General features: G+C 43.9%; 2 protein-coding genes across 3 annotated transcripts in view; one reads left to right on the forward strand and one right to left on the reverse strand.

The window, feature by feature from the left end:
• The window catches only part of LOC130112223 (cdc42-interacting protein 4 homolog), a 16621-nt gene extending 7847 nt beyond the window's left edge, over positions 1-8774 (forward strand). Inside the window, exons 4-14 of the mRNA XM_056279497.1 lie at positions 3-150; positions 264-326; positions 511-615; positions 874-1002; positions 1265-1411; positions 3135-3296; positions 5312-5421; positions 6120-6252; positions 6368-6435; positions 6532-6638; positions 6784-8774. Of these exons, the coding sequence (XP_056135472.1) occupies positions 3-150; positions 264-326; positions 511-615; positions 874-1002; positions 1265-1411; positions 3135-3296; positions 5312-5421; positions 6120-6252; positions 6368-6435; positions 6532-6638; positions 6784-6929 (1318 nt within the window). The 3' untranslated portion in view covers positions 6930-8774. The remainder of the gene's footprint in view (positions 1-2; positions 151-263; positions 327-510; positions 616-873; positions 1003-1264; positions 1412-3134; positions 3297-5311; positions 5422-6119; positions 6253-6367; positions 6436-6531; positions 6639-6783) is intronic.
• Positions 8775-8783: 9 nt separating this feature from the next.
• On the reverse strand, positions 8784-22203 carry sh2d3a (SH2 domain containing 3A). 2 transcript variants are annotated; one of them, XM_056279499.1, is made up of 15 exons: positions 22154-22203; positions 18292-18331; positions 17997-18113; positions 17511-17654; positions 16844-17133; positions 15292-15377; positions 14923-15042; positions 13422-13579; positions 13085-13285; positions 12713-12874; positions 12198-12313; positions 11763-11934; positions 11492-11603; positions 10845-11030; positions 8784-10620 (listed from the first exon to the last, which is right to left on the reverse strand). In XM_056279499.1, exons 3-15 carry the CDS (start codon positions 18090-18092, stop codon positions 10433-10435), a joined length of 2031 nt encoding a protein of 676 aa, XP_056135474.1. In that variant the 5' UTR covers positions 18093-18113; positions 18292-18331; positions 22154-22203; the 3' UTR covers positions 8784-10432. The 2 variants fall into 2 exon arrangements, with proteins under 2 accessions (XP_056135474.1, XP_056135473.1); XM_056279498.1 differs by lacking the exon at positions 22154-22203 and adding an exon at positions 20363-20500.
• Positions 22204-25754: the final 3551 nt, after the last annotated feature.

Genomic DNA, 25754 nt, shown 5'->3' on the forward strand with positions numbered 1-25754 from the left:
AGATTCACGAATCACGCGTCATTCCAGGAGATTCTTAATGAGCTCAACGACTATGCTGGCCAACGGGAGCTCATCGCCGAGAACATGATGACGGGCATCTGCGTGGAGCTCACGAAATACCTCCAGGATCTCAAACAGGAGCGCAAAACGGTAGGGAAGGCTCGCAGAACGCCGTATGCTGTACTTAGTAGCTGTGTTGCATCGTTAACCCGCAGCTTGTTCTCACACTGCCCCCCCCCTCCCTCCCTCCCTCCCCCCTCCAGCACCTGTCTGATGCTAAGAAAGCCCAACAGAATCTAGAGGGCAGCTTCAAGCAACTTGAAAGTGTAAGTGATATGATCTCTGTGGTTGTAGGGCTGCCAGATGTCCCACGGCAGTGTGTCACGTCGCATCATTTTATTTATTTTTTTCCCTCCACCATAACAGATAATGACATACATTAGTATGCGTGTGTACGTGTGTGTGTGTGTCTGTGTGTGCATTTGTGCGGAACCGTTCGAATCCCTGCAGACCAAGAAGCGCTTCGCCAAAGAGTGGGCGGAGGCTGAGAAAGCCACGCAGCAAGCCGAGAAAACGGAGAACGACCTCAATGCCACCAAGCTGGATGTTGAGAAAGTAAACACGGAAAATCATTATTTTTATATATTGTTTGTCAGATTTTTTTTTTGTTTGTTTTTTTTTGGGGGGGGGGTTGGGTTAGAAAACACTTGCACTTTTAAGTCCTTTTCCTTCCTCCTTTCTAACCCCCCCTCACCACCTTGGTTTCTCTTCCTCTGTGTCTGCCTCTGCCTCCATCCCTGTTTCCATCCCTTCTGCACGCTTTCATTCCTCTCCTCTCGTTATCCTTCCATCTCTCTCTCTATTCCTCCCCAGGCTAAGCAGCATGCCCATGTGCGTATGCACACGGCAGAAGAATGCAGGAATGACTATGCAGCACAACTCCAGAAATACAACAAGGAGCAGAACCTCTTCTACTATACAGAAATACCTCAAATCTTCAATGTGAGGCAAACACAAGCACGCACATACACACACACACACACACACACAATACAATTAACTTCTTCAAAAGCTCACAGAAATGCTGCTTTCACACAAAACACAATAGACTCACATCCTTGTGATGTCATTCTAGATATCCTCCTCCTTCATTGACATGATGGAGCTGTGTGTGTGTGTGTGTGTGTGTCTGTGTGTGTGTGTGTGTGTGTGTGTGTGTGTGTGTGTGTGTGTGTGTGTGTGTGTGTGTGTGTGCACTGAACAGAAGTTGCAGGATATGGATGAGCGTAGGATTAGGCGGTTAGCAGAGGCCTACAGCCAGTTTTCAGAGACAGAGAAGAATGTAATGCCAATCATCTCCAAGTGTCTAGAGGGCATCTCCACAGCAGGAACCAAAACTAACGAGAAACAGGTGAGGTTGTGCGCTTTTCTGTGCGCGGTCACTAACTGTTACTTCGGTTCAGTTTGACTGACATTGACGGTGGGGAGCAAAGAACTACCCGGAGACATTTCTCCTGTTCCAGACAATATTGCCATGCAGAAAAAATGCATATAACCAAAGTAAGCTGGTAATTCTTAAACTGCAAATAAGAATGTAAAAATGCCACAACATTTTAAGCCTGTGTGGGCGTCCCTCTATTGTGCAGCTGAAGTGCGGCCTCGGACCCTGTGTGTCCAGTAGTTAATCGTGCCAGATACAGAATACACTCCAAACCTACACTCACTGGCCACTTTATTAGGTACACTTTGCTAGTACCGGGTTGGACCCCCTTTTGCCTTCAGAACTGCCTTAATCCTTCGTGGCATAGATTCAACAAGGTACTGGAAACATTCCTCAGAGAGTTTGGTCCATATTGACATGATAGCAGCACGCAGTTGCTGCAGATTTGTCGGCTGCACATCCATGATGCGAATCTCCCGGTCCACCACATCCCAAAGGTGCTCTATTGGATTGAGATCTGGTGACTGTGGAGGCCATTTGAGTACAGTGAACTCATTGTCATGTTCAAGAAACCAGTCTGAGATGATTCGAGCTTTATGACATGGCGCGTTATCCTGCTGGAAGTAGCCATCAGAAGATGGGAACACTGTGGTCATAAAGGGATGGACATGGTCAGCAACAATACTCAGGTAGGCTGCGGCGTTGACACGATGCTCAATTGGTACTAAGGGGCCCAAAGTGTGCCAAGAAAATATCCCCCACACCATTACACCACCACCACCAGCCTGAACCGTTGATACAAGGCAGGATGGATCCGTGCTTTCATGTTGTTGACGCCAAATTCTGATCCTACCATCCGAATGTCCTAGCAGAAATCGAGACTCATCAGACCAGGCAACGTTTTTCCAATCTTCTATTGTCCAATTTTGGTGAGCCTGTGCGAATTGTAGCCTCAGCTTCCTGTTCTTAGCTGACAGGAGTGGCACCCGGTGTGGTCTTCTGCTGCTGTAGCCCATCTGCCTCAAGGTTCGATGTGTTGTGCGTTCAGAGATGCTCTTCTGCATACCTCGGTTGTAATGAGTGGTTATTTGAGTTACTGTTGCCTTTCTATCAGCTCCAACCAGTCTGGCCATTCTCCTCTGACCTTTGGCATCAACAAGGCATTTTCGCCCACAGAACTGCCGCTCACTGGATATTTTCTCTTTTTCGGACCATTCTCTGTAAACCCTAGAGATGGTTGTGCGTGAAAATCCCAGTAGATCAGCAGTTTCTGAAATACTCAGACCAGCCCGTCTGGCACCAACAACCATGCCACGTTCAAAGTCACTTAAATCACCTTTCTTCCCCATTCTGATGCTCGGTTTGAACTGCAGCAGATCGTCTTGACCATGTCTACATGCCTAAATGCATTGAGTTGCTGCCATGTGATTGGCTGATTAGAAATTTGCGTTAACGAGCAGCTGGACAGGTGTGCCTAATAAAGTGGCCGGTGAGTGTATATGTCAGCTGCAAAGGAGAGCAGTCACATATGGAGAAGAAAAAATGAAGGTTCTCTGTGGTGAATAATGAATAATGGCAGTCTCTGAGGTGCGGTCTGCTCCCCAGGAGTGACTAAAAATAAGGGAAGACCAAAAAAAAAAAAAAATCTGAGGTGCCTTGGTGCTTAAACATGCTGCTTCCTAACCACCTGTAGGACTCGATGCTGGTCGTAGAGCAGCACAAGTCAGGCTTTGAGCGACCTGGGGATGTGGAGTTTGAGGACTATAGCCAAGGAATCAAACCAGCGACTTTTGACTCGAGCCTCAACCCGCCGCGAGTACGCACCAAGCTCTGGCCATTCAGCAAGAAGAACAAGGTGAAATATAGCACTGCATGCATCTGAGCCCTCTGTCTGACTGTGTGAAGTGAAGGGTGGCGTCTCAAGGACAAGATACAAACAAAACAAAAAGTCCTTTTGCCAACTGCTCTTCCTGCTTCCTTACACCACAGCTTGAATAGCCTTTTCTGTCCTTCTCATCTCTCCTCTACCTCCTGTCAGTTATCGCGTATCGTACATCTCTCCTGGTTTTATAACAGTGTTGAAAAAGGACACACACACACACATGCACACACATTCCACTCATGTCTTGACTCCCCTCAATTTCCTTGAGGGCCAATTCCAGTCCCAGGGTTTGTGCATGCGCATACTTGCCCGAAAAAAAAAAAACCAAAACACATAATTTATTCTGTGTTGTCCGTACGATGATGCATATTTCAGTGTCTTTTTCCCCCCCAGTCTCGCGTTTCTTTCCTCTCCTCGTTACTCTCTCACCTTAACACTAAACACTTTCCTCCTCCCCTCCGTGTCTCCTCCCTCCACCGTGTAACCAACCTTCTCTGTCTTCCCCCCTCAGCTCGCCCCTCCCTCTTTCCCTCCCCCCCTCCCTGTTGCTACCTGGCGGCCGAGCCTGCCCCTCCCCCTCTCCAACCTGCAGCGCTCCCCCCTCTCGCTCTGTCTGAGGGAGTTTAATCGCTCTGTCAAACCGAGGATGGCCTCTTTAAGGGCTTTCCGCAGATTTAGCCCGGTGAGTGACACCTCCCATTCCGGTCGGCTCCCAGTCAGGTGTGAATCACCGTTGAGACCAGCCCTTCATTGTCGTTTTCCTCATTTTTGCAGCTTCCTCATCGATTGTCTCGTTTGACAGCATCCACGTCAACATACTTGTCAAACCTGGCGCATGCCCGACCGCATTTCTGCCGCACCTGTGTCTTTTTTGTTTCCATTGTTATTGTATATATGCATGCATTTGCTTATGTACATGTGATGTGTGTGTGTGTGTGTGTGTGTGTGTGTGCATGTTTGTGTTTATGTCAGTGTATCTCTCTCACACCAAGTCTCTCCCCATCTCTCCGCCTAGATGTCACATACTCAAAAGCACATGGTAACAGTTTCTATTGTTACGTAGCGGGGACACTCAAAAAGGTGTTTTGGACGTTTTGGGGCTATATTCTTCACTGTGGGGAATACCTACTTGCTTTTCTTTTCATGCCACAGCCCAGTTGATTAAAAAGCAACTGAGCAACCCTTTCCCAAAGCTACAAACCTGAGAATGAGGACTCTAATCTGTGATGCCGTACCTGTAAATAGTTTTGTAGCTGCCCAATTGACAGCACATAAAAGAGTGGTTTGGTGATGACCCAAATTCGTCTCGTTTAATTTTTACACACAGACGTGCATGATGTTAGAAAGGAGGCATCAGAACCAAATTGATCAAATTAATCTCGCCTCCTGACCTTCCCGTCAGTCACCTGCTTCTTCCGTTCCCCTTCATCCTCTGTAAAGATGTGCGGCGTTGTAGGACCACATGGAGAAGAGTCTCGTCTCTTGCTTCTGGCTAAGGGCGGCCCATATTAAGTTGTTCATATCACAGTGTTCACTTACATCAATGCGTCATGGTCGCAAATGAGGACCTGAGCCTGACGTTTGTGCTGCATTTCAGTGGTATCCCCTGCTAACCAAACTCATTACCAGACTTCTCAAATTGAAGTGGGATGTAACAGGAGTTAAGCCAATCCTAAAGCCCCCTCTCTCTTTCTCTGTCTGGGATTGTTACTCCTTTCCTGCCCTGTCCACTGTTTTTGAGTTTGTTTTGATGCAGAAACATTATGTGATTCTCTTCTCCCATTTCTTTGACGTAAGGCTCCCATTTGCAAAATTAATGTGTCAGTCTGCATCTGGGAATCCATTAACCGGTATGAGGCTTGGCCGCAGATTGGAATGAGGGACATCTGGTGGTGAACCTTAATATAGGAGCTGTAAATGTGTGCATAAATGTCAAGCATTTATTTGAGCCGAGTTGCTTAAATCATTCTTATCATGTGCATGTTAAGCTCCCTGCAGCAGAAGACTTCTCTCACCTTCCCCCGGAGCAGAGGAAGAAGAGGTTGCAAGCGAAAATTGACGAAATCACCAAAGACCTGCAGAAAGAGCTCGACCAAAGGTGACATTGGCAAAATTTTAAGGCATGCTGCAGAAGATGCGTGTGTTTTCTATGCAGGCATCATTAAAGTCTTGGGCAGTTTCAAATATTATGAATGTTATAATCAAAATTTATTGGGGACAGCATAAATTGGGGGCTAGTGCGGTGACAATAGTGTTTTGACCTGATTTAGCCTTCATCGGTTCAGTAAAAATTAATTTAAACAGTCCGGGTAAAGTCACAATTCTGTTTGTCACAATTCACAACGCTGATCTCAGATGTTAAGCTGACTGACATTTCCTTTTGGGCTTGTCACCTCAACTTGTGAAAGTTAAATAGAAATTATTGTTTTTGAAAATTTGTTTTCCTTCTATTATTCAGTTTTACTCTATTATTCAGTCTGACTTAGTTCCTCTTGACTAAACAAGAAGAGGTCAGGGAGACAAGATAAGCACCTCCAAAGTGAAGCGAATATGGGACATTGTGCAAGGCAAAAAGGAAAGGCTCGTATTGAACAGAGAGACTGAATTCATTGCTGACACACGAGGAAGGTATCTGGAGTCGATTCGAAGGACTAAAGCTGAAAATAGATCAAGTCACTTCATACACATACTTGCTGTATATGTCCTTGGTGTGCCTGGTTTTAACATTTGGTGGAATGCCGTCCTCCTTATAGGGCTAGGGGTTGTTAGCATAACATGCACTCTGCTCCTTCTCAGTGAGGCGCTGGAAAAGATGAAGGGTGTGTATGAGCAGAATCCACAGATGGGAGACCCCTCCAGCCTCGAGCCCCAGATCTCAGAGACCGCTCAGAACATAGGCCGCCTCAAGGGGGAGCTCACCAAATATGAGGTCTCAGACATGCATGTGAACCCACACACACAACACACACAAAGTACAAGAAGAAACAAAGTGCATTGTTGCATTAATCCAAACTGTCCAAACATCTGTTGTTTGTTTATAACAGTCGTGGTTGTCAGAAGCAATTGGAGGAGAAGAATCCTCCAATTCCATCAACAATAACACCCAACATGGGTAAGGCCTGTTGTGCGTATGTGTGTTGCATTTGCATGTACGTTTTTTTTTAGCATGCTGTAAAGTTTTGTCTGTTTTTTTTGTATGCTTCTCTAGTCCGTCGGCAACAGACACATCTCAGAACATCTACACAGAGTTTGATGATGAGTTTGATGACATAGAGACCCCTATTGGCCAGTGCACTGCTCTTTACTCCTTTGAAGGTAAATAGTCACACTCCAGCTCTTAGTAAATATACCTCTTTACTTTGCATCAACATTCACAGCCTTTAATGGTGTGTGTGTATGTGTGTGTGTGTGTGTGTGTGTGTGTGTGTGTGTGTGTGTGCGTGCGTGCGCATTCGTGTAGGCAACAGTGAGGGCACCATCACTGTAATGAAAGGAGAACAGCTGAGCGTGATGGAGGAAGATAAAGGAGATGGCTGGATGAGAGTTCTTAGAGCCGGTGGACAAGAGGGCTATATACCTTCATCCTACGTCCAACCAAGCCCATGACGCGTGTCCATTCACACACACACACACACACAATAATCAAAACCAAGTGTCAAGTCAGAGATCAATACAAAATCACCCAGTAATATCGGAGCTATTCATGAGAGCTGTTCTTATGTCACTTCTCTTATCTCTGTCAGTGGCATATGGCATATGAAAACAATAGATTATTAAGCTTATTATTATCAAGGCTAATTGCATTATTATACAATTCTGGTCTCTGCTGCACTATATTCCTAGACTTCATGGTTAAAGGGTGAGTCTTGGGCATAGATGGTCCTCTCTGATCACTGTGTTGCAAGTCTGGCTCCACACATCTGTCCACCTGCCTATGCTCGCATTTCCAACATCTTTATTTCATAAGGCTAGCCATCCTTACTCAACATCACAACAGTTCTGTCTAAATATACCATTCAGTCTTCTTACCTTACAGGACAATGTGAGCTTTTGTTGTTGTGTGAAATTTAATGAACTATAACTGGATGAAAACCACTATTTTATGAAGAGTTGTAAAAAAAATGTTGGTATAAACTAATAATGCCTTTATAAAGATTTCAGCCCTGTATAGGATTGCTTATTAACGCCATCTGACATGACAGCAATACTTCTGCTAAGCTTCGGGGGTCCCTCTACACTAGGACAGAATTACATGGGACCTACCTTGCAAACAGTATTTTTATATTTTTTAAGAATAATTTAAAACGATGTCAGACCCAAAGAAAAAGCACAATGGCAAGTGAACGATTGAGATTGTTAGTAATTATCCATCCATCCATTATCCAAACTGCTTATCCTGCTCAGGGTCGCAGGGATGCTGGCGTGTATCTCAGCAGTCATTGGGCGGCAGGTGGGGAGACGCCCTGTACAGGCCGCCAGTCCATCACAGGGCCGACACATTCACACCTAGGGACAATTTAGTACGGCCGAGTCACCTGACCTACATGTCTTTGGACTGTGGGGGGAAACCAGAGCACCCGGAGGAAACCCACCCAGACATGGGGAGAACATGCAAACTCCACAAAGAGGACGACCTGGGATGACCCCCCAAGGTTGGACTACCCCTGGGCTCAAACCCAGGACCTTCTCGCTATGAAGCGACCGCACTAACCACTGCACCACCGTTCTGCCTTGTTAGTAATTATGCTAAATTTATCTTCATCATTTGTGTGACTGCTGTGTAAATGTTCTCTATCTGTGTTTCCACCCACTTGACCATATGAATGCTTTTGTGCAGCCACAGACTATGCATAAGCAACCATGGTGACAAACTCGCATCAGAATAATTAACAAGCCCAAGTTTTAACCATTTTTGAGTTTTCCAACATGAACAGAAGTGGCTGGAAGGTATACCACAGCATCGGTCATTTGCCCGTTTTATCAGATGGCTCTTTTTCTGGGTGCCTGTTTTGTTATTATACACGTATATTGTAATTAGCTGGTCTTTGTGTCATTTGACCACCTGTATTCGTGTTCTGAGCCTTGAGAGTTTGAAATATTCGTCTTGCTTTGTCTGTGTTTCGATGCTCTGAAATCCCAACGTTCTCGTCAACCCCATCTCAAAGTAAATCAGAGGAGATGAAATGGACCTCCCTCCAACAGAGGAGAGAGGAGAGCAGAGCAATTTAAGGATCATGGGAACAGTTTGGGATTTAACTTCTCACCACAATCTTCAGGAGTTTGGAAAAGGAAGAATGACGACAATTGTTTAACCTCACACTTGCCAAGAGCCATCTAAAGTTTACCCATTTCTTTCTCTGTCAATGTTCTGTCCTGGACTAGTGGACATTTTCTCATGTTTCAAGGAGTATGTTATTTGATATATAGATAAAAAAAAAGATGTACCATTTATTTACATGTGTCAGTGTCTTTAATTTGAAACTTTACACATGCACGCACACCAACACACATTATTCTTGATGACAATCCCTTGCTTGAAATAGAAATTTGAAAAAAAAGAAGAAATATACATTTTATTTTTTTCAGGATAAAAATGTATTCAATGCATTCGAAACACATTTGAAAAGAAAAAAAATATTTTCCAGTGTGGTCACTTAAAGGGCATAATTCACAGAAGGTAATTAGGACAAGAGGAATTTGCTGACCATTGAGAAGCATTTAACTTGTTGAAGTCATTTCCATGAGATCTCAAGTATCAAAGAAAATTTCACGACAATGGATATGGAATGCATGGGACAGAAGATCAAATACAAAACTTGCTTGGTATAAAAAAGTAAACACTTGGATACAACTTGTCAAGTAAACAATTTCAACTTTCCCTAAAGATGATCTCCCTGACATGGATGAACGAACCGACATGTAGTCAAATTTTAAAGTTACAAGCGGCCCAGGATCCCCTCATCTACTGCTTTCAGCTGCTCCATTTCTTCCTGTCCTCTGCATCTTCCTCTGTCACGTCAGCCACCTGCATGTCCTTCCTCACCACATCCATAAACCACCTCTTTGGCCTTCCTCTTTTCCTCTTCCCTGGCAGCTCCATATTCAGCATCCTTCTCCCAATATACCCAGCATCTCTCTTCCACACATGTCCAAGCCATCTCAATCTTGCCTCTTGCTTTGTCTCCAAACTGTCCAACCTGAGCTGTCCCTCTAATATACTCATCCGTAATCCTGTCCTTCTTCGTCAATCCCAGTGAAAATCTTAGCATCTTCAAGCCACCTCCAGCTCTGCCTCCGACATGCAGATCATAAATCAGATTTCTAGGATCCCCTCATACCAAATGTAAATCAACATGACTTCTCACCACTTAAAACAATGAGATACCCTGCACCTCTGGTCATCTCCAGGTATGACATCTGATCCAAGTGAACCCATCCCATTGAGACCTTAATTTGTTCTTTAACCTAACATTACATCTTATTGCACAGGCTCAACCTGTAACTGCACATTTGAAAAGGTAGAAAAAAAACCCTTCAAATCCATCCTCAAGGCCTGGGTGCCCTCCAAGTTGTCCCTGCCACTCCCCAAGATTATACTACAAAGATATCTGTCTTTAATTCAGCTTTGTATTTTCCTTGGGGTTAAAAAAAAAAGAAGAAGAAAAAAGTGCTGATTACCCCTCAGGGTGAGGGTTTAGTAAAACTAGTGCGTTGCCCATTCGGGTGTAATCCCCCCTCCGACCACAATTTGGGTTGCAATGGCAGAGTGGCACTGTTTGTCCGGTCGCCACGGGAAGAGCGTCTCTGTCTATATGAATTCGCTACAATATGCCTGTATCTATGTCTGTCCTTTGATTTTCTCGAAATCCGCTCACCCAAACAACTTCACACTCAACACTTCACTTCCTTAGGTCCTCAGCAATACACTGCCCCCAAGTGTGAAGTCAATCAGATGAACGATTGTTGAGAAAATCGATATTGGGATATACAAATGAAATTGACTTGACTTGACTTGACTTGACAGACACACAGACAGACAGAGATTCCTTCCATTTTAGTTAGATGGTCCCTCAGGATCAGGTTCAAGGGTCAAAGACAATGTAGAGAGTTCAGGGTTCAAAGGGTTGTGGTGTTACCTCCACTGGTTCCAGTTTATCAGAGAGCACACAAAGAATTTTGTCAAACTTGTTGTACCGTTCCTGTCTCTCTGCTTCTGCCCCAGACTGACCCCAGAAGAGCCGCAAGGCAAACTCTGTGTGGAACGCTTCCAGCAGCTCAGGGATTGGCTCCCAGCCCCCTAGGGGAATAAAAAAAAAAGAATGTTTTTGTCTCATCAGTTAGCATGAGTGAGCCACTACACCACGTGCAGTGTTTATAATTATGTTTTCATTTCTATGTCTTTTTCCAGGCCAAGGAAGTGAGTGCCTCACAACATACAGCTCTTCAAATGGACAGGATAATATATGTGAAAAAATATATGCATACATATATTTATGTATGTGTGTGTGTGTGTGTGTGTACCTGTGAGCAGAGTGTGTGCATGCTGCTGATAATCTGAGGCATGCAGTGCTGTATTGCGCGCTGACTGGAGAACATCATAGAGAAGTTGACAGCCTCGCTCGCTGTTCTCACTTGGGTCTTCACCTTCCATCAACATCAGCAGGGGCACCAGGTGTGGCATAGCTACTGGTCCCTGCACCACAGAATCTAACACAAAAAAAATAAACTTTTTTTTAATCTTTAGCTCAGACTTGAAGCATGAAATTTTTAACATTTAAACCTATTTTGTTACCCCTTTAGGAATTGGTGACATTAGTGACAGCCAAGTAGTCAGGTCTTTTCAACAGAAATGAATGCTTAATCAACTCGTACACAAAAAAAACCCCACACAAAACACAAAACAAAAAAGACATTTCTGTGACTGACTTAACTTTCCAGCAGTTTTTCTTTTGTAGCAAACTTGGAACCTAAATAGGCTAAAACCCATTAAAATTTCAACAACTTCATTTTTGCTTCATCTATCTTATTTTCTGTCTGTATTTTGTTGGTTTCACTTTTAAGAAAAAGCATGACAGAAGAAAACAAGAAATAACACAAATTATATCTACTGCTCCTTCTACCCATATTGCACTCGTTTCTAAAGATCTTGCTCACGCACAAACACTCACCATCTCCCTCACTCAGGGAGTTCATGAAAGGTTTGAGATTCTTCTCATACATCACAGCACTCTCTGTGTGGTTCCTCCTCAATGCTCGCCATGTCATCTCTAACCGCACCACCTACAGACATTCACGTATTCACATGCACACACAATAATTGGTAGTTGACCAACTTCAGTCTGCCTCCACATTGTATGTGTGGCGTTTGTTTTTGCAACTGGCAGTAAAGTAAATGACTGTAGTAAAAATAGGACATAAGTTCCAGGGTTCTCATAGTACCTGGGGCATTTCCAGAGCCTTCATTACTGCTGAGAAGGAATAGAGGTTGTGGGCTTTTTCTTTCAAGGCCTGAGCCAATGAGATGACTTTATGTAAAACGGTTGCCCTCTGACCCACTGTCCCCGTGCAGCCAAGAATGTCTACTGCTACTCCTAGGGCTATTAGATGATGCCTACAAAATGAGAAATGACAGCATCAGCAGGGTCTGGGTGGGTGGATGACTGACAGGCTGAAGGCGAGATTAGGCAAATGAGTGCATGAACGACCGAGAGGGAGAATCAGCTTTTACAATTTTTATAATCTATACAATATCATTTCAATCTAAAATAGCAATAAGATATTAATTATAAAAGAAGTGGTATTTTATCCCGTTATGCAGAGCAATGAATGTCAGATAATACATGTTGCCATTGAGTTGAAATATTAAAAGTATACCTCTCTAAAAGATCCTGTCGCAACTGGTGTCCATGTGGCAAAGTGACGAGCTCTAACCCTGACGCAACTGCCATAATCGTCTTCTGCTCATCTGTTACCCCAACGACGCGTGCTACCTGGAGTGTTAAGAGATTGACACATGAAAGGCAAGTCGTGTTTTAGGGCAAATTTTCCACTGTATTTCTTTGGGGTAGCAAATAATAAATGAAGAGGTTTCTGTGCTTTTAGAGGAGATAATTTGTTTACATTTAGAGGTTTATGAGACAAATATCTTTCAGGAAATGGATAGCTGATAAACTACACACTTCCTCTAACTGTAACGCCATACCTATACAATAAGACCCCAAGATCTTGCCATCTTGCCAGTTTGCCATCCTCATTATGTGGATGTGTCTCTTCCTTCCTTTTCTCTCTTTATCTTGCTTTTACCCAAGTAAAAAAGCTCTTTCTAGAAACCAGGCTACAGTGATAACACAATCTAATGAGTCTCTTTGAATGACAATGAGGTGGTCAACCTGGCAGTCCACACTGAGCATGTGCAGAGCAGTGGTACCAGCATCACAGCGGTTGAAAAGCTCTTTGAGGGCCAGCAGGACACTGGGCTCCAAGGGTCGGTTGTTCTCCGGCAAGAGAAGCGATTCAAACTGATCCAGCTGAAAGCATGACTCTAACTCCACCTGGGAAGGTTTTAACAGGTTATTACAAAATTAATACACTACCATCCCTTGCAAATTTAAGTTCACCAAAAATGAAAAGAACTCTCTGGTATGTGATATTCAAGGGTAAAATATAAGGCCATTTTTGTAATAATGTAATGTTTACTTAATACAGTATCGAGAAGTGGTAAAAGACAAACTAGAATATGGTAAAAGATTATCTATACGGACATGAGGACGCTGAAAATGCCACTCTTCCACTTCTTCCGTGGCCTCCACTTGGAGATGTCCGTCAAATGGTAACTGTGGCGAAGTCCCATCGTTCTGTGCTTCTAGGAAACTAAATGAAGTCTCTGTGAGACGGGCACGGCTCTGCCACTTCTCCTCTGCACGGAGACGATCCACATGGCCCTTCCGCCGGGACTTTGGCAACTTAACAAAACGGAAAAAATGCTTTTAAGTATCTATGACTTTACAGGCAACTTATAAAGAAATAAAGCCATCAGAAAACCCAAAGGCTTAATCAAATAAATTGGTAAGAGACTTGTAGAGCACTTGTTGGGGTTACCTGGACAACCAGCTCATCATAGAAAGAGGAAGGGTCGTCCTGAGACCGTGAGGACAGAGGGGATGCACCATTAGGGAACAGAGTAGAGACCCTGAGTGGTTTTGGGGGAGCTCTGGGGTGTAGCTGTCCATCTGAACCACGTAGTGTAACCCCTCCTCCTGGGTTGGAACACACACACACACACACACACACACACACACACACACACACACACACACACACACACACACACACACACACACACACACACACACACACACACACACACACACACACACACATTAATCCAGACCATAAGTGTAAAGCAAGAATTTATCTGTCTATGGGGTGTTTTTCCTGGGATGCCTGTATGCATCGCTAGCCTTGAAAAAGCAGCAGATCCATCTCAGAACACCTGACACTGATGTTCAGCCAGTGCACTGCTCTGTATATCTTTGAAGGTAAATAGTCACAATAAAGCTCTTAACAATATAACTCTTTACTGTGCAAAGCAACTCATGGAACTGGTTAAGAACTAACGCACTCCTTCACATACTAACAATTAGCGAAAGTAGTCAAACTCTTGGAGGGAGTGGGGTAGTCATCTAAGAGCGGGTGCTATCAAACCATCAAATGGAAGAGGGCTATCAAAAAACTGAAAGAAGTGCTCTAAAGTGAAAATGTGTTCCGGGAGCTATGAAACTGAGAACAAAGAAACTAAGAAAAAAAACAGCTCAGCATTTGCTATCCTGTGGGTCCACTTTTTCCTTCTACTATGAGCTGCTTGCAACTATTTAGTGCAATACCCTCATAAACCTCAAGTATCTTGAGCACTGAAGGTGCTCCTCAAGTCTCCTGGGCTCATGAAAGCTATTGGAGACTTCTTTAAAAAAAAAAATTACTGCTAGCGCTAGAACTGGCAGTAAAACCCTGGATCATGCTGTGTGAAAAGCAGGGACTCATGGTGCTCGGAGGAGCTTCTTGATAGTCTTTCTATGCAAAGAGATAAGTTTCACAAAAAAAAAGACATTCCTCCTGCTTTCTCTTTGTTTACATTGTGATAATATGTATATGAAATGTCCAACAAACAGGAGTTTTCTGTTGTCGTTGGTTTTCATTTCTCATCTGCTTTGACAAGCAGGTGTAGGTTTGTGTTCCTCCCTCATCCTGTTCTCACCCCTCCCCTATCCTGATTGGCTGACGGCAGAAACAATGACATTGACAAACTGTGTCCTTCAGCAAAAGATGAAATTGTTTTAACTTTGGACAGGGATGGAGCGAGGCATTAGGCTCTAAAAAGAGGTCAGGTCCTTGAACTGGGTTTGAGTGTTGTAAGTACAATATTCCCATAGAAAACAACATAACACATGTGGTGCTCTTTCACAGGTCTCTGGTGGACACAGCCCAAGTCTACTTAATGCAAATTCAACAAGCACTTAATTGCTTGGACTCAATAACGGTAGTCCTTCACATTTATGACACTGTCTATCCTTGTTATATATTTAAACTGTGTGCATGTTACCTTGATGGGCAGGAAACCTATGATGTTGATGGGGGCTCAGCAGGGGTTCGCTGCCTGTCCTAAATACTGGGGAGATGGGAGCAGGGCCAGCTTGATCTGAATGACTGGTCCGAGGAACACCTGAAGAGGCGGCAGCAAAAGCAGAAAGTAGACTAAAAACATGAGATTTTACTGTCTATCAATAAACATTGATAGACATTTGACTCCATAGTTTATGAGGTTACTTTACACTCCTACCAAGAAAAATTTAAATGCTGCCATTCCCTGTTAATGCCCCATGTCAGTGTAATATAGGCTAAGCTTCCAGCGTGGGGAACTTGGTAGAGAGGCACACACAGGGCAGTAGTAAATGAAGATACAATGCTGTACCTGTTCGTAGGTTGCTGTCAGACTGAGCAGACTGTAATGAAGGCCTGTGTCCTGAATTCTCCAAGACAGAAGGCTGACTTCCACTCCTATCAAACAGTAAGTATTATTCATTTAGTTTAATTGTATAATTATAACATGCACGTGTGCCTGCACTATGGGCTCAATTCAGACTGTTATTTGGGCCTCTGTTGGAAATTAGGACTTTGTTCCATTATCTGTTACATAATGTATGTAATGAGGGTTTGGCATGCCATTGCTTGCACGTGTGTTCATTCAAAACCTTGTTTATCTTTCCCATCAGTATGGAAGACGATCTGGCCATTCACTTGTCACCTTTTCATCTCTTTTCACCTTTTTAAATACATTGTGTGTTTAGAATTTTACACTGAGATTGGTACCTCACCCTTGGACTTTTAACTGGATAATATGATGATGATGATGATGAGAATATGCAATCATATACATAAAGCACAGTAATTTATAAAAGACTCATTTTAGAAAAATAAAAACATTTATGGAATTTGTATTGTGCGTTATTGATATTGTGATAGTCGACTTTTTTTATTTCTAAAAGACCTTTTGTGACAAAAGACAGGTTTCTTTTTTGGGGGTGGGGGGCTTTTCCCCATTTTTCTCCCCAGTTGTATCCGGCCAATTACCCCACTATTCCGAGCCATCCCAGTCTCTGCTCCACCCCCACTGTCAATCCGGGGAGGGCTGCAGACTACCACATACCTCCTACAATACAGGTGGAGTTGCCTGCTGCTTCTTTTCACCTGACAGTGAGGCGTTTCACCAGGGGGACATAGCACGTGGGAGGATCACACTATTACCCCCAGTTCCCCCGTACCCCGACCCCACCCCACCCCAAACAGTTGCCCCGGCCAACCAGAGGAGGCGCTAGTGCAGCGACCAGGACCCATACCCACATCCGGCTTCCCACCCACAGACACGGCCAATTGTGTCTGTAAGGACGCCCGACCAAGCCGGAGGTAACATGGGGATTTGAACCGGCGATCCCCATTTTGGTAGGCAACGGAATAGACCACTACGCTACCCTGATGCCCAAAAGACAGGTTTCTTGATGACAACTGCTTTCTACTCACATTATTACAACCGACAATCAACTCTGCACTTACAAACCTTATTTGTCTGTCTACAGTTACAAAGCGTTCCTAATCTAGGGACTTGAATTTTCAAGACATTGTGGGCAGACTTGTTCAAGCTAACCAAAACACAACTTCTTATTTTTCATAAAATCTAATATTTTCTTATTGCTGGTCATCTTTTTTCATGTACACATCTGCCGAGATGCTCACACTCATTGGCACCTGCAAGATGCTCACATTCATTGACACCTGTTAGCTTGAGTACCATGACGAGGGGTTGAATGCATATGACCTGAGCAAATTTCAGCACTTCACTGACACACATCTTGAGTTGTTGGGAGTCTTCAAACTGGTTTAAATCTAGAAAAACCAAAAGGTCCTTACCTTGCTGAGATTGTAATTTAAAATGTCTCCAATGACAATGTTGACACACATCCACACACCTGAGCAATGGATTGTTGATCTGCAATAGGTCAGCTTGTGCCGAGCAGAAGCTCAGTCTCTTGCTGTGATCCTTGTGTGTCTCTTCTCCTTGACCCCTACTACTGCTGCCTCCTTGATCTATGTGGCGCTCAGTGATGACCCGCAGAGGAAGTGTGCGTGTAATTGGGTGGAAGACCACAGCGCCTGAAGTCTGGGAGATAGGTCGACGTCCACCCACATGGAAACGAATTAATGCAGGGACATTGTCAAAGCGATCATCCTCAAACTGGAAAAGCTCCCTTGTGTACCCCTGCACAAACACACACATATACAAACACATACAGACATGCACAATTACAACCTTTGTCATGAAGAGCATTCAATATTAATTCTAATTTAAGTTCAATTATCCTGGGATATTTGATTGATCACCCTTAGTGAAAGCCTTTTTTTTTTTTTTCACCTGCCCCTTCAGGAAGGTTAGAGCTCTAAATCAACTACAAACCAGACCCCCCAGAACTGGTAAGGATTCTGTCTCTTCCCTCAAGGACATAGGGCTTTAATCCATTTCATCTGATTTGAGGATGGACTCTGAACCACCTTGCCACCACAAATAATTCATCTTGTACTTTTGAAATTATTCTCTCACCACACACTTGTCACATGCATACACACACACAGGCGCACCTTCTTGGGTCGCAGCACCACCCGTATGATCTTAAAGTGCATGGGCTCATTCCTCCAATAGCAGCTAAGGACATAGTCACCAGGGGCAGAGCTTGAATCACGGACTAGGAAGTCTCCGTCCCTCTCCAACAGAGATTCCGCCCCCTGGAGAAAAGTAAACAAGTTAACCCTGCAATCTATACATCTGCTTCGTTGGCCAGCCACTACCCAAGCGGTACAATATTGATGTTTGTGCATGTGTTGAGGTCAGGTCAAATATCTAGACATAAGATCGGCTGTTCACAATAGGGGTGTGTATGTGTGTGTGTGTGTGTGTGTGTGTGTGTGTGTGTGTGTGTGTGTGTGTGTGTGCATACAAATAAAGATTATATTTAGTTTAATAGAGATTACTGAATTAAATTTGGTATCACAATTTCTTATCTGAATGTGTGTTTGAGCATATACACATGATCTTTAGAACCAAGCCAAGATTGGCCTGTTAAGCACCTCTCTACTCAGCGGTCCATGGTACCACGCATGACTCCTCAGGTCCTCAGTGTCGAGCTTCAGCTCCTCTTCCAGCTCCTTCTTGAGGGAGTCCATCTCTCTCCGGCCACCAAACACCTTTACAAAGCCAAGCAGTGGTTTCATGTTAAAACGGGTCTTGTTGCGATCATTGTGTATTTGTGTTTACTTATAAGTGAGACGTAAGAGAAAAATGGGAAGAGAGGGTGTTTGTAACAGAGAGAGACACGCAGAAACACAAAGAGAGTAAAAGAAACGACTGGCTTACACCCCTCACCTTCAGTTGACTGAGGTATGCACTGACACTCCTCCTCTTGCTGAAAAAACAAAACGTGTTTTTAGCCCTGAACTAAAACCATTAGGTCACACTCAGGGGAGTCACAGATGGCACCCTGTTTTTCCTCCTAACAGGAACAGGACAAGCATCGAAGGCCACTGCCAAGGTCTGGGTCTGTCATTAACACCAACAAGCTGACAGACTTTTAATAGCTGGCCTCTTTCCTTCCACGCTTCCTTCCTCTGCTTGCTTCCCCACATCGTGATGCCATAGTTACAAGACAGCTAAAAGGATTGGTGGCCATTTCGTGAAGTAAAACAGGGCCTAGAGAATCTACATCTGCATCTGATCAGGTTGTTTATAAATTATACACTGGGCTAATCATGCATATACAAGCTTTTCTAGAAGCATTGGGCCTCGTTCATCAATCATTTGTCCATACAAATTTGTTCTTACATGGAATTTCCTTTTTTTTTTTTTTAGCTCTCAATATTGTCTGACAGTCAGAGGCAAAGCCTGATGGTTATTTGTAAGTGCTCCCCACTAACATCTATTGTCCACCTCGTGCAATGAGCAATCACCCAGGCTGGCAAAGACATCAGTGTTAGCCATCCATCCATCCATCCATTATCCAAACCGCTTATCCTGCTCTCAGAGTCGCAGGCCCGCAGTTGTTGTTTAAATTCAGGAGTTACCCAGGGTCTACACTGGCCTCTGAGACAAACTTCAGGGCTAAAAAATTCCATGGGTGTGTAGGCAAAAACTTGTACATACGAATGATTGATGAATGAGGCCGTCTTGTTTCTACAGGGAAAAAAAGTTATCTCTCTAGACACAGATCCATAGTAGGTACATAAGGACAAGAGAGGGCCACAAGGATAATAAAACACGTCCCCCAAGTTGTAGGGCTGAACTATATATATATATATATATATATATATAGATAGATAGATAGATAGATAGATAGATAGATAGATAGATAGATAGATAGATAGATAGATATGTTACATATATAGATAGATGTATAGATAGATAGATAGATAGATAGATAGATAGATAGATAGATAGATAGATAGATAGATAGATAGATAGATAGATAGATAGATAGATAGATAGATAGATAGATGAGTCACACTGTAAAGGATGTAGTGTGAGGCAAATTGGGCCAAGTTAGGCTAAAATTCTTCTCGCTTAATAGGAAATGAAATCTAGCTTGGTCTACTCTTTTATGACCACTCTTCAATAAACCTGGCAAACAATATAATTTAGTCCAATTTAATGACTTCTTGGACAGCTGCTTTATTTCCCCCTAAAGTCTCTCTAATCATCGCAAGAGTGATCAATCTTTTCCAAATGGAGCACGTGAAGTCAAAAGCAGTATACATCTGGTGAAATGATGTAACCCCTTTTTATTCTTTAAAGATGAAAACCATATTGCTAAAAAAAAATAAAAATCTTAAAGTTGATTTCTTTCCAACATCATTCAGTCCTACCAAATTACCTTTCCGGGAAAGCTGAAATACGGGTTGTTGTGTGTGAAATACTGAGAGATGGTGTAATTGCGTTGCTACAGAGCAGAAAGTCAGAGGGGCGTTGGCCCGCAGGCACACCTGTGAAACATGTTGCAAGGCCACCATTGACAAATAACTTGAAGGCAAGGTTGCGTTTTCATTTTGAACAGTATTATCAAGCAAAGTAGTTCACTAGAAAAGGTTTTGGGTGTTGTCGTAGCTTGAGCCTTAGACAACCACAAGTACAGAATACAACATACCGGCAGTTTGGTCAGCCGATTCTCCCCAAACGCTGTAGCCCACTAGCTTACCCCCCACAGCTGGTTTTCAGCAAAGAAGCCAGGCAAGTCTTTAAAAGCGGCACAGTCGCCCTCTCTGAACCAGAAGACATTACCGACCAGCGTTACACTCCGACATGGCGACATTAATTAGGAGCAAATTGTTAAAAAAAAAAACAACAACAACAAAACCGTGACAATGTGCACAGGCAGACGAGTTGAGCATAAAAGTTGCCGCAAGAAAATAAAGATGGCTCTGTACCAGCGCCAGGCGTCCGTTACCTGTCAGGCGCTCCCCGCCTCTCCCATGGCGCTTCGCGGCGGCCCGGTTTCGGTTCGCGATCCAAACAGAAAAGCAACACAGAACAAAAACACAGCTGGGGTGCTGGGGGGGAATCCTCTTCCGTCTCAGCCAGACTCCCTCCCCCCCTTTCAATACCTCTGTGCGGACGAGTTCCCACAAGTTTCTTGAGCGCTCTCCTCCTTCTCCCTTCGCTCGCCGCCAGCGGAACGAAGCGCAGCCGAAACACCGTCGCTATTTTTTTTTCACATTCCTCAGATGCCGCCTCGGGCCCAAACAACACGGTGTGTGGGGGGGGGGCGAGGAGGTGGGATGTGTGTGAGGGGGCGAGAGTTGGGTGGGGTTATGTGTGTGTGTGGGGGGGGGGTCTCACCTGGCTATGTCAACCTTATCGCCGACTCTAACACTGCAATAAGGTAAACTCCCCTACACCCTTTCTTCCCTACAAGGCCAAACTTGGAAGCCGTTACAACTGAGCTTTATTGCTCAACACATACTGTTCTTTTATATTCTTTTTTAATCCGATTATGTGATTGGGCAGAACGCCCAAACATATGCTTTGCTGTTATCGTTTGTAAAACGATATAACATTTTAGCTCACCGTAAATATCCGAGCACCTAATTCACGTATAACTCACTGTAAGAAAGTTTGGCGGTGACTGTCTTTAGTGAGCGTACACTGCCACTGCTTATACATGCACGAAATTTGTGTTTGTTTGGTTTGTTTGTTTTTCCAGAGCCATAGCAAAACTCACGTTGAGTGAATTAACCTTGTGCATAAAAACTGAATTTCTCTAACTCAGTTGTAGAATCGGATGACTTATGGGAATTTATTTACCTGGAATGACTGTAACTTTATGAGAAGTTTCAGCATCGTTAGGTTAACCGAGTTGAAAATTAACTTTTTCAGTGCTGGGCTGCTAGACAAAACCTTGTGTTATGTGTGATCATTGTTTCAAATGTGATGGTCTGGCGGCCTGTCCAGGGTGTGTCCCCGCCTGCCACCCAATGACTGCTGGGATAGGCTCCGGCATTCCCGTGACCCCGAGAGCAGGATAAGCAGTTTGGATAATGGATGGATGGACGTTTCAAGTGATAGCGAAACGATCATTTGGTTTTCTAACCGAGCTTCTGGGGTGTTGTAGAAACATCTAGAGTTTTACAACTTGTCAGGATGTGCCTGTACTTGACTCAGGATGTTCATTGTGCCACATTGCCGAGCACTCTTTAAACTGTAGTTTTCAACCAGAAATGTAGGCCCTTCCCGTTCCCTGGGGAAAATCCTCTTGGGTTTTATTATTGTCAAAGAAGAATTACATTTATTGTCGAAAATATGACGGCGTTTACCCCTCCACATCTCGCTCTCACTGTTTGGAATGGGACATTTTGAATCCAGCGAGGTCAAGACAAGCTCAACCAAACGTTGGACTGTACATGGTGAGTTAATAAGAGTGGAAAGCAGTGATAGAAGCCACCACTAGCCAAGCCAGTAACAAACAAGACAAGTTGCTGTGGATATGGAAACATATCCATCTATCAGTAAAGGTTATTTATTCATCACCATTGTACACACAAATACATAAATTCACCTACCTTTAGACTAGTCACAGCTGATTTCGCCTGCATTGCCAACAACAATTTTACAGAGACCTTTTATGAGACATTGGTTAATGATAAGCCATACTCTCGCTCTCTCTCTCTCTCGCTCGCTCGCTCACTCGCTCTCTCAAATGCACAGTGCACACATGGGGCCTACTGTGGTCGTACCCTACCTTCTTTTGCTCTCCTGGAAGGGGTCAGAGACAGAGGCTCTGTGGTCCTCTTTCAGCGGGTGGAGCTGGGAGCAGGAGGAGGAGATGGTGGATTTGTCCGAGCGCTGGAGGCGGGGCAGAACACTGTGGCGGAAGAGATCCTTCCTGGGCTTCACCTGCAGGGAAGGACAGTTTGAGTTGGTGTTTGCGTTACCTTAGAAAAGAGCAGAGGAGACACACGGATGGATGAACAAATGTTGTGTGGAGGCATCTACATCTCTGTTTGTCTGTATTCTGCCAGTGCTGTGTTTGTGTGTTGTCAGTGCAATTTTTTGGGGGGAGTTGTTAATGACTGTGCGGTCTCACCAGGTCCAGAGATGACCCCAGAGAGTACTTCCGGGTCACCCTGCGCTCCAACACTCCACCTAAGTGGTCCAGTGCACAGGGCGAGATAAACAGTGAGTATTTGGAGAGCAACAATTTTTCGTGTATTTGCCTTTTAGTGCAGACTTCTTACATGCATGCAACGCATGAACATCACTTCACCTAGACGTTTTCAAGGAATTTTGTTTTTTTGTTCTTCTTCACACATTAAATGTACATCTTTAAGAGAGCTAATCAAAATGAATTCAGGGTCCTAAAGAGACTGTGACGTCTCAGATAAATGTGAGTGGAAAAAAGGGCATGAGGTAATAAAACAAAGTTAGGAATGAGGGAATCCAGCAGTTGCTGCTTCCTATTAATGCCAGTATAATGGTTTAAAAGGAAAATTAATAGGGGTAATACTTTTTTAAGTAATTCGCATTTATTCTTAAATGCGGTCAACTCAGTCACTCGGTCAATAAAGTTGAATCTGATTATGATCCTAATGAATGTTTTGGCTTTGCTTCATAAAAAAAACCAAAAAAAACATTTGTTTGCTACAAACTAAAATGAACTGCATCAAAAAAGCAAAGCTAATACAGAGTTAATCCCTCCCCCTATAATGACCTTCGTGTGTGTGTGAGTGTGTGTGTGTGTGTGTGTGTGTGTGTGTGTGTGTGTGTGTGTGTGTGTGTGTGTGTGTGTGTGTGCGTGCGTGCGTTTTCAGTGACACAGCAGATAAGAATGATGACCTATGACTTTGTAGAGGATGAGGAGAATGAGGGCGATGAGATTTATGAAAATTTGATGAGGACAGAAGAAAACTCCTCGTATTAGCTGATTGTGACACCGTGTGTGTGTGTGTGTGTGTGCGTGCGTGTGTACCAGAGTGTGGATCAAGTCTCTGTCTGTGCTGTAGGAGCTGTTTTAAGATGGTGTCTCTATGTGTTGGATCCGTTATCCCTGCTTCCTTCAGTTCCCCTTCAGTTACACTCAGCAAGCCCTAGACAGTGAGAAAGAGACAGACAGGCAGACAGAAAAATAGGAACAGAGAGAGAGAGAGATTAACAGACATTTAATGTTCCTTTAATAACATACAGGCATAGAAACATAAAGAAGACATAATGACGGTGAGAGTAAAAAGCACACACACACACACACATACCTCAAGACCATAATATTTGCTCTCCAGTGTCTTGGTGTACTGCGGCAGGCCAATTTGTCTCAGCCACCAGGCGATGGAGCGATTATTCATGTCTGAACAACAGCGGTAAAAGCTAACACTGTAACTATCAGTGGGTTATCTAGAGGACATCAGACAATCAGTCTATGCGTTCACAACTCTTCTGTCAACGTAATTTAAAGAGCTAAATAAACCAGCTTTTTACAGTGTTAAATGTATGAGTCCAGCTAAGTTCACTGGACTGATCAAGTGGATAATCTCGTCAATGTTTCGATGAGTTAGACCTACGCATGCAAACCTGTTCACGTAGAAACATACTCACCCACAAAAAGGGGGGAAAACCCAGACATGCAGCTCCTTGGCGAGGTTTCTCAGCACTGGGACCCATGCATTGCACAACTGAACCTGGGAGTAGTCTGGCTGCAACCAACTTTTCGAGATGGGGGAAACAAGCACAGAGCACCTCTGCTATTTGACATGCTGCGGCAATGTAGCACCTACCTGCTTAGGACACGCCAGCTGCACTCTGGGTTTTTACCTCTTTTCTCTCTCTCTCTCTCTCTCTCTCTTTTAGTGCCATAATGTCTTCTTTCACTCTCAACCTATTTTCATCTTTAGTTTGTTTTGCGACTACTTTGATCTATATTTGGAGCACAGCGGGACATAGCACTTTCTCTTTCTGTCTCTCTCGCTCTGTCTCTCTCTCTGTCTCTCTCTCTCGCCCTTGTTCTCTTTCCCTCTCAAGTCTCTAAATGCCATAAACCCGCACCCCCTCAAACCTGCAAGTCGCTAGGAAGAGAAAAAAAACACACAAAAACAACCACAATATATCACCGGCACAAAGTACCCCCTTAAGAAAACCAATCATAGTGCAGGAATTAACATGAGCTGGTTGTGGGTGGAGAGTGCACGTTGGGGCAGATTCCCACACGTCACAAGGAGGAGGTGGAGGAGTGTGTGGGGGGGCAGAGGAACATGGAGAATGTGTTTGAAAAAGAAATATGTTCAGGGAGTTCTCAATACCTTAAGTACGTGTTGGTGACAGAATGAAAGCTGTGTGCATGCGTGCGTGCGTGCGTGCGCGGGGGGGGGGGGGCGCATGTCAATAAGTGAGCACGTGCATGCCCATTCATGCCTACCTGTGTAAGTAATGTTTTGCAATACAAATTTGTGTGTCAGACTGACCCCTAGTATTAAAGAAACAAGTGCGCTATACAAACGGAATCATCCATCCAGTTTATATGTTAGAATGTCTCTCTCTCTCTCTTTCTTCTCTCTCTCTCTCTCTCTCTCTCTCTCTCTCTCTCTCTCTCTCTCTCTCTCTCTCTCTCTCTCTCTCTCTCTCTCTCTCTCTCTCTCTCTCTCTCTCTCTCTAGCCCCTGCAATTTTGGGCGGGTTTTTTTTCATATGAATATATGACAGTCCCAACATTTTTCAAATAAATGAAGAAAATCAAAACAACTTTGCCATAAATATAAAGGGATTTTATCTAACACTCACATTAATCGCACAAACTTACATGTACAATTAATCATTTGGCAGCGACTTACAATAAAGTCAGCGGTTACCAGATAAAGTTGAACATTACCAAATGGCATCAAAGAAGGCTAAATAGCAATCATGTCATAGCCAAGAGTTCATGTCATGTGGTGTGCCTTTAGCGCAAATAGATTTATATTGCCATATATTACTATAACCGACAGCCATACCAACATGTACCCCTGGCTCTGCCGAATGACGGAAGCTAAGTAGTTGTGGGTTTGGCTAGTACTTGGATGGGAGACCTTCGAAAACTGAGTTGCTGCTGGAAGTGGTATTGGTGGGCCAGTAGGAGGCAGTCTTTCATCTTGTCCTAATAAAAACATCAAATATCAAATCCAGTGCAGTGACGGGGACACTGTGCTGTAGGAGATGCCGTCCTTTGGATGAGATGTTAAACTGAGGTCGGGATGCACTGTGGTCATTAAAGATCCCATGGCACTTATCGCAAAGAGTAGAGGATCCCCCAGTGTCCTGGCAAAATTCCTAACCTGGCTCTCTCCATTTGGACACCTAATCGTCCCCCATGTAATTACC

This window comes from Lampris incognitus, chromosome 5 (genome assembly GCF_029633865.1).
Source record: "Lampris incognitus isolate fLamInc1 chromosome 5, fLamInc1.hap2, whole genome shotgun sequence".
Lineage (NCBI taxonomy): Eukaryota > Metazoa > Chordata > Actinopteri > Lampriformes > Lampridae > Lampris > Lampris incognitus.

Coding starts and splice junctions, on each gene's coding strand:
- sh2d3a (XM_056279499.1), bottom strand. CDS start 18,092: ATGGACTCCCTCAAGAAGGAGCTGGAAGAGGAGCTGAAGCTCGACACT. Junction 11,031..11,491: donor CTCCCTGAGTGAGGGAGATG/GTGAGTGTTTGT, acceptor TTTTTGTGTTAG/ATTCTGTGGTGCAGGGACCA. Junction 10,621..10,844: donor TGCACACACTCTGCTCACAG/GTACACACACAC, acceptor TTATTCCCCTAG/GGGGCTGGGAGCCAATCCCT.